The sequence below is a fragment of the Epinephelus moara genome, chromosome 11, assembly GCF_006386435.1.
Source record: "Epinephelus moara isolate mb chromosome 11, YSFRI_EMoa_1.0, whole genome shotgun sequence".
Classification (NCBI taxonomy): Eukaryota; Metazoa; Chordata; class Actinopteri; order Perciformes; family Serranidae; genus Epinephelus; species Epinephelus moara.
Genome location: NC_065516.1, coordinates 25224702 through 25236365, shown reverse-complemented (window position 1 = coordinate 25236365; position 11664 = coordinate 25224702). Strand labels below are relative to the sequence as shown.

General features: G+C 42.6%; 2 protein-coding genes across 3 annotated transcripts; both read right to left on the bottom strand.

Annotated features, from left to right (window-relative positions):
• Positions 1-2267: 2267 nt before the first annotated feature.
• On the bottom strand, positions 2268-8715 carry LOC126397797 (beta-1,4-galactosyltransferase 2-like). 2 transcript variants are annotated; one of them, XM_050056758.1, is made up of 3 exons: positions 8509-8715; positions 4552-4852; positions 2268-3973 (listed from the first exon to the last, which is right to left on the bottom strand). In XM_050056758.1, the coding sequence occupies exons 2-3, from the start codon at positions 4810-4812 to the stop codon at positions 3305-3307; spliced, it is 930 nt and encodes a 309-aa protein (XP_049912715.1). In that variant the 5' UTR covers positions 4813-4852; positions 8509-8715; the 3' UTR covers positions 2268-3304. The 2 variants fall into 2 exon arrangements, with proteins under 2 accessions (XP_049912715.1, XP_049912714.1); XM_050056757.1 differs by lacking the exon at positions 8509-8715 and having other exon boundaries at positions 4552-6506.
• A 160-nt stretch (positions 8716-8875) lies between these two features.
• On the bottom strand, positions 8876-11664 carry LOC126397794 (beta-1,4-galactosyltransferase 2-like). Its single transcript, XM_050056753.1, has 2 exons — positions 11186-11664; positions 8876-10382 (listed from the first exon to the last, which is right to left on the bottom strand). Exons 1-2 carry the CDS (start codon positions 11609-11611, stop codon positions 9714-9716), a joined length of 1095 nt encoding a protein of 364 aa, XP_049912710.1. The 5' UTR covers positions 11612-11664; the 3' UTR covers positions 8876-9713.

The following is an 11664-nucleotide window of genomic DNA, read 5'->3' as shown; positions in this document are numbered from 1 at the left end:
TTGTAGCCTGAATGAGGTGGACGTTTGAACAGCATTTTAACAGTTGAACAATAAACACTTCTGAAGAGTTACAACCTTCCCCATGCCTAGCAGCCATGAAAGAGCTAACTGTTTTTAGCATTTAGCTTCAAAGCTAGCACTAATGAAACACATCAAATTAAACTAGAGAAACTATTACTTGAACCTATGTAAGTGAAACAATTGTACATACAACACAATGGACACTATGCAAAAACAACTGTGATGAAAATGTTTAGTTTCTCACCTGAAAAACTGTTTTTTGGCTCTAGAACAAACGAATTTGGACTCAGAGACATGCGGCTTCACCAGTGAGCTCCAATTGTAAATGAGCATGGACAATGTTGATGATGTCACCACAGCTCGTTTCTAATTGGCCAAACTGAGAGTGTTACAACTATCCCTTTGTTTCAACCATCCCTGGTCTCCCCTTTGTTGTAGATTTCCCTTTGACAAGTCAGTGCTTTTAACCCCGTGTACTCGGTTGCATTTTGTTTGTAGCTTTGCTCTGATTCATTGTCTGAGCGCAATGCATGTGGAAACCCTGTTGCTGTTGTGATCCTGTGTTAATGCCCTATATCAGAGGTGCTGAATAGTTTTCTTTGGTCTTTTTATTTAGCCGTGAGTATTGCTGTGTTGCACTTGAGGTGAATAGGTGGTGGCACCCCAGGGCACTCCTCGGTGTAGTCTGCCTCTCCACGAGTGGCCTCTGCTCACTGCCCCTAGTTTTTGTTTGTTGGTATGTGTGTTGATTTGACTATTAATGCTTTTTCTTCTTTTCTCCCTGCAGCTCCAGTCCCTTCTTAGATCCTCTTTTTTTCTTTAAATTCCATAAAACATTTGGTGTATTTTGACTTCATGTCTTTGTCCTTGTTTCAGTAACGAGTCTGTGTTCCCTATTCCTAATTTACAACTCAAAACTGAAAAAGTATTTCCTGTGTAATTCCCCCAGATGGCGTTGTTGCTCCTCTTCCTACTTTTTCCACTTCTTGCCCCTCACCACATTAGAATAAAGGAGAGTGACATATTCCTCTAATCTCACCTGACTTCTTAAAGTGAGTGAAACCAAATGTTTGTCAGAGATAATGTGCAGTCAGGGACTCTGAAAAGTACCTGGAACTACATTTAAAAGGCCGATCAAACTCCGGGAAAATAAATGATGCTGGAAAATTCCTAAATACTTTGAACATTATTTATGTAGAAAAGGCTCTGGCAGCCTGCTAGTTAACGAACCAATTAATCACCATAGCAACCCCAGCCCAGGCACCACATGCCCTGCAGCAGACACTCTCATTCTCAGTGTGAAAGGACTGTACCGTTTGTCATGTGTGTAAATCACTTAAACTAAGTGACTGGTCATTTGCCTGTTATGTGGTTAGTCCCTTCTGTCTCCTAGGTCACATGTGAGCTTCTGAGTTTCAAGCTGAGCACCCATTCACACCTGGACACATCCAACCTCAAATGACACACATGACGGCTGGGTTGGTCAACGATTCACATGTGACCTCAGCGACTCTGTAAGGGTTCACACCCCCACAGAGCTGCTCTCAACCACTTTAAAAATGTTCTCTCACCTAAGAGAAGAAATCAGTGGGCATTAACAAAATAAGAACACATGGTGGATACGTATGAGGCCCACTGTTACAGCTCACAAAGCAAAGGTACAATCATCACATCAGTTTTGCAGAACACTATTTAATTGCAAAATTACCATAAATAACTTAAAGCAGGAAACTCATCTTCAAAAAAGGAAAAGTAAACATCAGTCAGTGCATCACTGCCACCAAAATTAATTTTCCCTGATTGATTTCATCACACTTTCCAGTATGTCCCATATTTACAGTGTGGATTAACAGTAACTGTAATGTCAAGTACAAAATAAATATACATATTGCATTGTACAGTAACAACAAATGCCTTGATGCAAAACCAATACAATGACTACATGGAAATTAGAAAATACTGTGTAAAGGAGAACAAAATATAAAACCAGCTCTTTCATCTCACTGGCCAAACAAACTAGGCTAGGCTAATTTATACAATGTAAAATAACGTTAGCATGTTATATTTGTTTGGAAAACGTGTTTAGTATAAGACAGTTGTTTTGTCAGTGAACCTTGTGAGTTGTAATGGAGCCAAATTTTGTAACGTTACCTTTGTTAAATGTTGCTGTTGTCCCTGGTTTAATATGAGAAGAGGAAAAGTTTGCCAGCTGCTAGGCTAATTTATACAATGTAAAATGCCATAGGCTTGTGCTAATAACGCTAGCATGTTGTATTAGTGGGGAAAATGTGTCCAGATAAAGACAAGTGTTTGTCTGTGAATGCTGCGAGTTATTGTAAAGCTGATTTGTGTACTTGTGTTTGAAATTGTCTCTATTAAGCCATGTTTAATGTGTGTTTAATGTGTGTTTTGGGTGTGTTTTTAATCAACTAAACTTTACAGCACTTCACAGAAACCCTGCTGCCGACCACTGTTTTGGAGGTGTAACTGCAGAGTGACACAGAAACACCACTGCACAGGTGAAAATTAGCCTCGCGTCACCAGGCTCTTCACGTACGGGGAAGAGCCTGGTTTCCATTCACTCTGAATTTTGTCTGGATTCTGGTTCCGGTCTAGAGAGCGGATCCGGAATTCACCAAATTCACCAAAGTAAAACTTTAAATTCTGGCGCACCATTGATTTACAATAAAAGAAAAAGGTTAACTTAATGGCTTGGGGCTTTTCTTGTAAATTATATTCTTTAAATTAAAAAGTTTCACCGCATTTTTATTAGCTTGGTGCTTTTATTTTGACGGAAAGGCGCATCCATCGAATTCTGGATCCTGTCTCTCTCACCCTGGTTCCGGTTCCTTACCAAAACGGCCACTAAATGGCCCCAGACTAGGTGAAAATGCTCACAATGGCGTGGGCCATGTGCGTAGGCTAGGGCGTAGAATGAATTACATGCAAAGCAGTGAGAGATTACTGTATAGATTATTTCATGCTCTATTTTGAAAGTAATCTTCGCCATTCAAGGATCGAAAGAAACTCTGCACTTCATATTCATAAAGTTTACATTTACTTTAGTTCACATTGACACATAGATACTCACACACACACACACACACACTCAAAGGTTTTGCATAACTCAACACAAAGACACACACCTGCCCTTGGTTAAATAAGACAGACTTGACAAACTGCATTCCCAGAGATTTTAAGGACATAAAATCACACCGGTTCCACCTCCTTTTGTTTCAGTCTGACACTGTGACACCAGTGAACTCACATGTTCGATCCTCACTCATCTTAGTGGAGCATTAATATCCACACTGATATAAGTGTACAGTATATCCTTCACAATCTCCTTGACTGTATACTTTAATGTATTAATCCCATCTTTTTTCATTTTCCAATGGGTTATGAGCAGTTTGCCAGGATTCTTTGGGTTGAGTTCATTGTGCAAGTCTCTCTCATGTTTGACCATCCTGTACTTTCCTGTCACCAAGTCAGGTCGAGAAATGGACATTCCACTGTAGATAATTCGCTTATACATATCGTCGTCCTCACCACCCCAGCCCCAGTAAGTGTTCGGGAAGCCATTAATCTTCAAGAACTGCTCCTTGGACAATGAAATAACCCCACCAAAGTAGTGGGCGTAGGGTAAGTGGAAGTTGAATTTGTCCATAGCCACAGCCAAGTGTCTGGGGCTGTCAAAACATCTGTAGAGGTTACGGTCATCCATAGGAACCAGATCTACGTCAGAGAAGACAAAGCAGTCAAAATCATATTCCTTCAGTGCTTCAGTGTAGCCTGCGTTCATCAGTTTGGCCCGGTTAAACACTCCCTCTCCATCCTGGTTGATGACATACACTCTGTAGTCCGACTGCTGTCGTATCAAAATAGGATGGAGGTAATACAACCAGTGCTTAAGGTGCTCATGTCGATTTCTGAATGGGATGATGATCGCCACCTGAACAAATGAAATAAGTAAGTTCACTTTCACATAGAAGCATTAAAGAGATATTTTGTAACTCTCTAAGTGGGGTTATATCAGGTACATATTTACAGTAGATTTCAGTAGACATAAGCAGGCAGGAGTACCACCACAGATGCTAAACAATGTACTGCTGTGGGCGGGGGCAGCAGCAACACCAATTTTGTCCATCTTAAAAAAGACCCACCTAAAAAAAAATCTATATCAGTTTAAGTGTACGTTATATTTACAGTATTTTCACCACTGAAAATACTCTAAATGTAGCGTATACTTAAACGGATATTGAGTTTAATTCAGGTTGGCCTTTTTTTAGGTGGCTAAAAATGTTTTGCTGCCAGCCCTGTTCACAGCAGTACATTCTCAGTGTTCATGGCAGTACTCTTGTCTTCTCCAAACTAAGGGCATGCTGACCACCATCTACTTTAAGTAATACACTGATTATTGATAAGTACCTCGCACAACCCCACTACAAAAAAATCCAGACTATCCCTTTAAGGTTTAATGTAATGTTATGATATACATTTATTCATTTGTCTTTCCATTCATTCACCTACCTTCTGTTGGCCGATACAGTCTGGTGGTTTGTACCGTCCTCCTTCCTGAAGAGGGCCACTGACCTCCTTTCTCACCTCATCCAAAGTCCAAGTTGAACTGAAGTCCACATGGAGTGGACCTACAAGATTTGGAGGGGTGTCAGGGCAGGTTCCCAAAGTCGGTGGCACCTGTGTCTCTTCCTGGCCTGCATTTGGAGCTTGAGTCGTCAGTTTAACGTGTTCATTAATCCACTGAGAAAGTGTGTCGTCTCCATTTGGCATACGATGTGGCTTTGCAAAAAAAATTACAGTGTTTTTTTTGCTGAAGAATAGAAACACAACAAAATATAGCAAACTGATGAAAGTAATAAAGACCAGGATGTTAAAGAGTTTTTTCAGCATTTTTGCCTCCTTTGACGTTGAGTACTTCTCACTCAGCCGCTCTCATACAGCTCCTCTTCCTGAATCTCTCTTGGCAAATCAAATATGTCCCAAGCAAAAGAGCAACCAGGCAAGTTTTATTTTCTTTGGGTGCAGCCTCCTTGGTATTGTAAGCTGTTCAGGTTGGGCCTCATACCTGTTGTGTTAATCATGATGTTTAAGATTTGTTTCCTCATAGGTTTGCCAGACTCTAATCACTGATTGAATTAAAAGTGTACAATACAGATTTTAAAAGTTCAAGCTGATTTTCTTAATTGTATAATTGGGTAACTGGTAAGAGATGAAAGTATCATGATTGGGTAGGGGCATCCTTGAAAGGCTTAGCTGTTCAAAATGTAACATCCAAGTTCACTATTCTGTAACTACAGGTGAACTTCAATAATAAAGCCAACAGTCAGTGTGGGTCAAAATGCCATAACAGGCTTTTATTAAATTCAGGGTCCCTAACAGCAATATTATAAAAAACAATTAAAAATCAGAGCGTCTTGCTGCAGAGGGTGTGGCACACCAATCTATAGGCCAGTGTACTGGATGTATACTTTCTGTGGGTAACCAAGACTACACACAAAATAAACCCCTTTTCCAACAGAAAAACACCCAAACTACAACCAGTGACACCAAGCCTTAAATTATATCACCACAACTCAACGGATGAACTCCCACTGCACCAGTTGCTCCCCTGACCGGAGGCCAACACAACCAAACTTTGAAGGCCGAAGTGGAGAATGTGAACAGCAGTGGAACATGGGTCAGTCAATCCTAAAGGTGCGGACACACCAAACCGACATCAAAGAACTAGCGGCGACGAAAGCCAACTGTTGCCTCACGTCGCCCTGTGTCAGTTGCATTTGAACACACTACACAGACTACATCCGACGGCCAAGTGGTGTGTACGTTCTGCGCCTGCGTGAGAGAGAGTGGAGTAACAGAGTGGTACATCCTGACAGCCGAGGTGTTACCTATCTGTGCAGCCAAGCACCGCAGCGCCTCCACAGACTATTACATTCAGACAGAGCTGGTGTTTCCTCTGCAGGCTCCACTTCACTCAGCTGCCCGATAAACCCGCTGCTTCTTCCCACTTTAACCTGAATAACAAACCAGGGCTCGGTGCTACGGTTGGATCCAAACAGAGAGCCGGGGCTAGCTCAGAGACTAGCTGAGGCTAATAACTGACTGTGCGTCCGTCCGTCATGCTGCGGCTAACGTTCCACCAGCCGCTCCCAGCTAGCTCTGGTTTGTTATTCAGGTTAAAGTGGGAGAGGCAGCGGGTCTGTCAGGCAGCTTAGTGAAGTGGAGCCTGAGGAGGAAGCACCGGTTAGCCCCAGTTTCACTACAGGCAGATTCACTCGCTACAGGGGCGAGGGTATAAAACCTAAACAGCCAATCAGAGTGATCTCTTTCACCGACTAGCTCCGCCGCCTATTAAACATGCTCAATCGGCCAAAAAGCCGCCGACGCCAACGCCGAAGAGCTGACGGTGTGGGACACACCGCAAAAACTAGGCCGACAGATGCTCACCGACGGCCTGACTTTGGTCGACGGCCGACCATCGGCTTGGTGTGTCAGGGCCTTAAGAGATGGGCGAATGCCATTTGGAAGGGTGGGGCGAGGGCCTACGTCGTCCCCGGCCGATCGAAAGGGAGTCGGGCTCAGATCCCCGAATCTGGAGTGGTGGAGATAGGCGCCGCGAGGCGTCCAGTGCGGTAACACAAACAATCCTGGAGAAGCTGGCGGGAGCCCCGGGGAGAGTTCTCTTTTCATTGTGAAGGGCAGGGCGCCCTCCGAAGTTGTTGAAATCTGGCGCTTAGGCAGACTGAGGGATTGAGGGATGGGTCTAACCACCAGCTATCACCCAGGAGAGCTGTGTTCGCATCTCATAAGATTATAAAGCCAAATCCTGCTGTTTTTTCCTAAACCTAAGCACGTGTTTTCACTACCTAAACCAACCGTGTGTGTTAGTTGTTGGAGGAAATGTCCTGTTAGAATGGAAGGGTACTTTGAAAGAGGTAACAGGTAACAGGCAGACCTTGACACGACGTCCCAGAACGTCAACAACCAATGCACCCAGAGTACTTTTTATGTCATATCTGGATGTGGAAGGTCCATGATATGTCAATATGTGATGAGGCCGGAGTGAGAATGTGTTGCACAGATCGAGAATGAGGCTCACAGACCTGTACTCCACGAGCCTCGTAACTGCTCAGGCATGAGTTTCCTCACTCTGTGAATAGCCGAGTAGGCAAATAGGCCAACAGTGTAAGACAAACATTTCTCAAAGCACAACTGCGTGGAATTCACCATCTACAATCCATAATATCATCAAATGATTCAGAGAATCCAGAGAAATCTCTGCACATAAGGGGCAAGGCTGAAAACCTACATTGAAAGTCTATGACCTTTGAGCCCTCAGGCAGCACTGCATTAAAAACCAACATAATTGTATTAAGGATGTCACCACGCAGGCATTGGAACACTTTGGACAACTTTTGTTGGTAAACCCGGTATGTTGCTGTATCTACAAATGCAAGATAAGACTATATCCATGTAAAGTAAAAGCCATATATCAACAACATCCATCCATATCAAGCAACAGACAAGAAGGACCATTTTATGCTGTTAGTGGGTAATAGACAAATACTAGAGTCTGTTTACAGACATTGCTGCCACTAGGTCCTACTCTAGTCGTTACTTGTACTTTTTGTGTGCTTAAACCATGGCATGAGTTAGTTCAGTGCCATGTGAAGTGGCAACATGTTACAATAAGCAGGGGCCCTGAAACCAAATCCACTTAAGCCCCGTTTCCACTGAGCAGTACGGTTCAGTTCGGTTAGGTACCACTGAAACTGTTCCGTACTGTCCTCATTTTTGGTCCCCCCCTCTGTTCGGGTACCTAGCACACAGATCTGGTACTAAAAGGTGGAGCTGTGAACACTGCTGTCTGTTGATTGGTCGATAGAGGACTCTGCTCTTAATTTGCTGGGCCCACTGCCAGCGACTTTTAAGGTGTAACGTTAACCTGTTATGTTACTCAATGCATGAGTTGACGACGTAAATCAATCAGCACACCTTAAATTTCACTGTGACATCTTTGACCATCACTTTATTTTTTTTTATAGCATACACTTTTAGTAATGAATGGTTCTTCAAGCGTTTATATATATCAATTTCGACCAGGACAGCATATATCCCAATCCTCATTTGGAGAAAAAAAAAAGCGTTGAGTACCGTCGTTCCTGTGGGCTCCGGCAACACTAAACCCCTGAGAAGGACTAAATGCACAAACCCGCTATCTTTAAATATCCCATGGAGAGAGACTCTCACTGCAGCCTGTTCTGTTTTGTTCTGAAAATGTTGGCGTGCAGCCTCGTTCTGTGGACGATAAACTAGGTGCAGACTTCCCTCTGTGTCACTGATAATGAGGAAATACAGTGAGTGCTGGACGGAGCAGTGAGTGACAACAACCCCACATTTAAGAGTACTGTTGGGGGTCTAGGTACCATGTCTGAAGGGTTACTTTTGGTTCCAAGGGTACCTTACCGAAGTCTTTGGTGGAAACGGGGCTTTTGGGCCTCCAGAAGTCAGGGTCCAGCTCTGACCACAACCATAGGAGACTGCTGCAGCCCAGCAGCTTAACTCTCCCATCACTGAAAACCAACAGAAACTAAATTTACAAGTCAGATAAAAGTCTGAGAAAATAAAAATAACATTTTCTTAGCATTTCTGAGAGTACTTTTTATGTTACAGTGACAGTGCTGCTCTAAAATCTGACACGAATCTCTTCTGTGGATGCTTCTCCACAATTTCATTGAGCAAACGTACAACTTAAAGTAGTTTGTCACTCATTCACAGTGCACTCATCCTAAATTTCATTTTGTTTTGATGTTCACAGGCAAGCTCAGTGCTGGATCATAGTAGCCATACATTTTTATTTCAGTTCTTCTCAATTTTCTAAAACATTGTTACAACGTACAAAGCAAAGGAACAGTTTTTACATCAGTTTTGCTGAACACTATTTCATTCCAAGATAACCATAAATAACTTCAAGCAGTAAACCCATCTTCAGAAAAGACTTCAACATCAACCAGTGCAGTGACACCTAAATTAATTTTCCCTAATTCATTTCATCACACATCCCAGTATGTTGCATATTTACAGTGAACACTGACAGCTGTTATTGCGTTGTACTGTAAATACATTCAGAATAACTGTGAGAAGGAAAACAAAATACAACCCCCCCCTTCACAACCTCATTGGCCAACCAAACACTGTTGTTTGTCCTCAGTACCATCCATTCCATATGTGGTATTTGCCCTTACAATACATAACAATTAAGGTGGGATGTAAAATGTCTTTTGAGTCCATCTGTCCAAACCACATCTTCCCTTTGTCATTTTCAGACTGTTGTTGTGTCTGAATCTATCACCAAGAGTAGCTCAATGCATCACATGTGAAGGTAGTTGTGATTATACATTTGAGTTATGTGTGAAAGCTATGATGGAATACTATTTAGATACAGAGTAATGGTTGACATTCAAGGACTGAAAGAAACTTCATACTCATAAAGTTCACATTTACTTTAGTTCACCTGGACAGACACACACAGGTCAACACCAAGACAAACTGGATTCCCAGAGATTTTAAGGACATAAAATCACACCGGTTCCACCTCCTTTTGTTTCAGTCTGACACTGTGACACCAGTGAATCAATAGTCAAAAGCAGATCCACAGGTTCTGTCCTCATTCAGCTCGGTGGAGCATGAATATCCACATTGATGTAAGTGAACAGTTTATCCTTCACAATCTCCTTGACTGTGTACTTTAATGAATTGATTCCATCTGTATTCATGCTCCAGTGGGTTTGCTTCAGTTTGACAAGATTCTTTGGGTTGAGTTCATTGTGCAAGTCTCTGTCATGTTTGACCATCCTGTACTTTCCTGTCACCATGTCAGGTCGGGAAATGGACATTCCAAGGTGGATAATTCGCTTATACATATCGTCGTCCTCACCGCCCCAGCCCCAGTAAGTGTTCGAGAAGCCGTTAATCTTAAAGAAGTGCTCCTTGGACAATGCAATAACCCCACCAAAGATGGTTTTATAGGGTAACTCGAAGTTAAATTTATCTACAGCCACAGACAAGTGTCTGGGGCTGTCAAAACATCTGTAGAGGTTGCGGTCATCCATAGGAATCAGATCTACGTCAGAGAAGACAAAGCACTCAAAATCATATTCCTTCAGTGCTTCGACAAAGCCTGCGTTCATCAGTTTAGCCTTGTTGAACACTCCCTTTCCATCCTGGTTGATGACATACACTCTGTAGTCCGACTGCTGTCGTATCAAAATAGGATGGAGGTAATACAGCCAGTGCTTAAGGTGCTCATGCCGATTTCTGAATGGGATGATAATCGCCACCTGAACAAATGAAATACGTAAGTTTGCTTTCACATAATATTTAGAGAACCATTAAAGAGATAGTACAAATCTGTGAAGTGGGATTGTACAAGGTACTTATTGACAGTACATAGCAGTAGGCACGACCCCAGTTTGGTGAAGTAACGCCATGGCAGCTAAGCAAAAACAACATTTAGCCACCTTAAAAAAGGGCCACCTGAGAACATGTTAAGACATAAGGAATATTTTCACCACCAGACAGCCCTTTTTGGGAAATAACGTGTTATTTTTGCTCTCTTCAACACCACCAGACTCCTTTGACAAAAACACAGTTTTACCTCAGAGAACAAGGAAGTTGCTGGCACACAAAAACAAACTAACTAACTCATTGGGGTAGCAGTAGAGCAGCAGTTCCTTGTTCTAAGAAGTAAAATTACTGCTTTTGTCAAAGGAGTCTGGTGGCTTCAGTTCCCCATTGGAAAAGGTTGCCTGGGTGGCAAGGTGAAGTTTTTTTATGTAATTTTTTTCCCTAGGTAGCTAAAATACATTTTTGCTGCCGGCCCCGTCCACAACAGTACATTGCTTAGCTTCCTGCTTGCTTCTCAAAACTAGTGGTGTGCCGACCACCATGTGCTGTAGGTAATACACTGACTATGGATAAGCACTTTGTACAAGTCCAAACGATCCCTTTAAGGGGACCTTGAACCTTTACCAGTTTTTACACCTCTTTTCAAAAACAGATTCCCGGAATCAAAGATCATGGTAAACTGTGCCGACAGTTATTCTGTTCATTTATTCATTTGTCTGTCCATTCATTCACCTACCTTCTGCTGGGCAATACAGTCTGGTGGTTTGTACCGTCCTCCTTCCTGAAGAGAAGTGACCTCCTTTCTGACCTCATCAAAAGTCCGTGCAAAATTGAACTCCACATGGATTACACCCACAAGATTTGGAGGGGTGTCAGGGCAGGGTCCCAGAGTCTCATTTGTAGTGGGTGGCATCTGTGTCTCTTCTTGGCCAGCATTTGGAGCTTTAGTCTTCAGCTGAGCAAGTTTATTTATCCACTGGGAAAGTGTGTCGTTTCCATTTGCCATACATTGTGGCTTTTGAAAAACACACAAAGTGCTGTCTTTGCTGTAGAGTGAAAGCACAACAAAACATGCCACACTGAGAAAAGTAAAAAGCACCAGGATGTTGAAGAGCTTCATCACCATTTTTGTTGCCCCTGACATTGAACACTGTCCACTCATCTTCTCTCTTACACCTCTGCTACCTGCACCTCTCTCTGCAGTTGTGCTCCAAG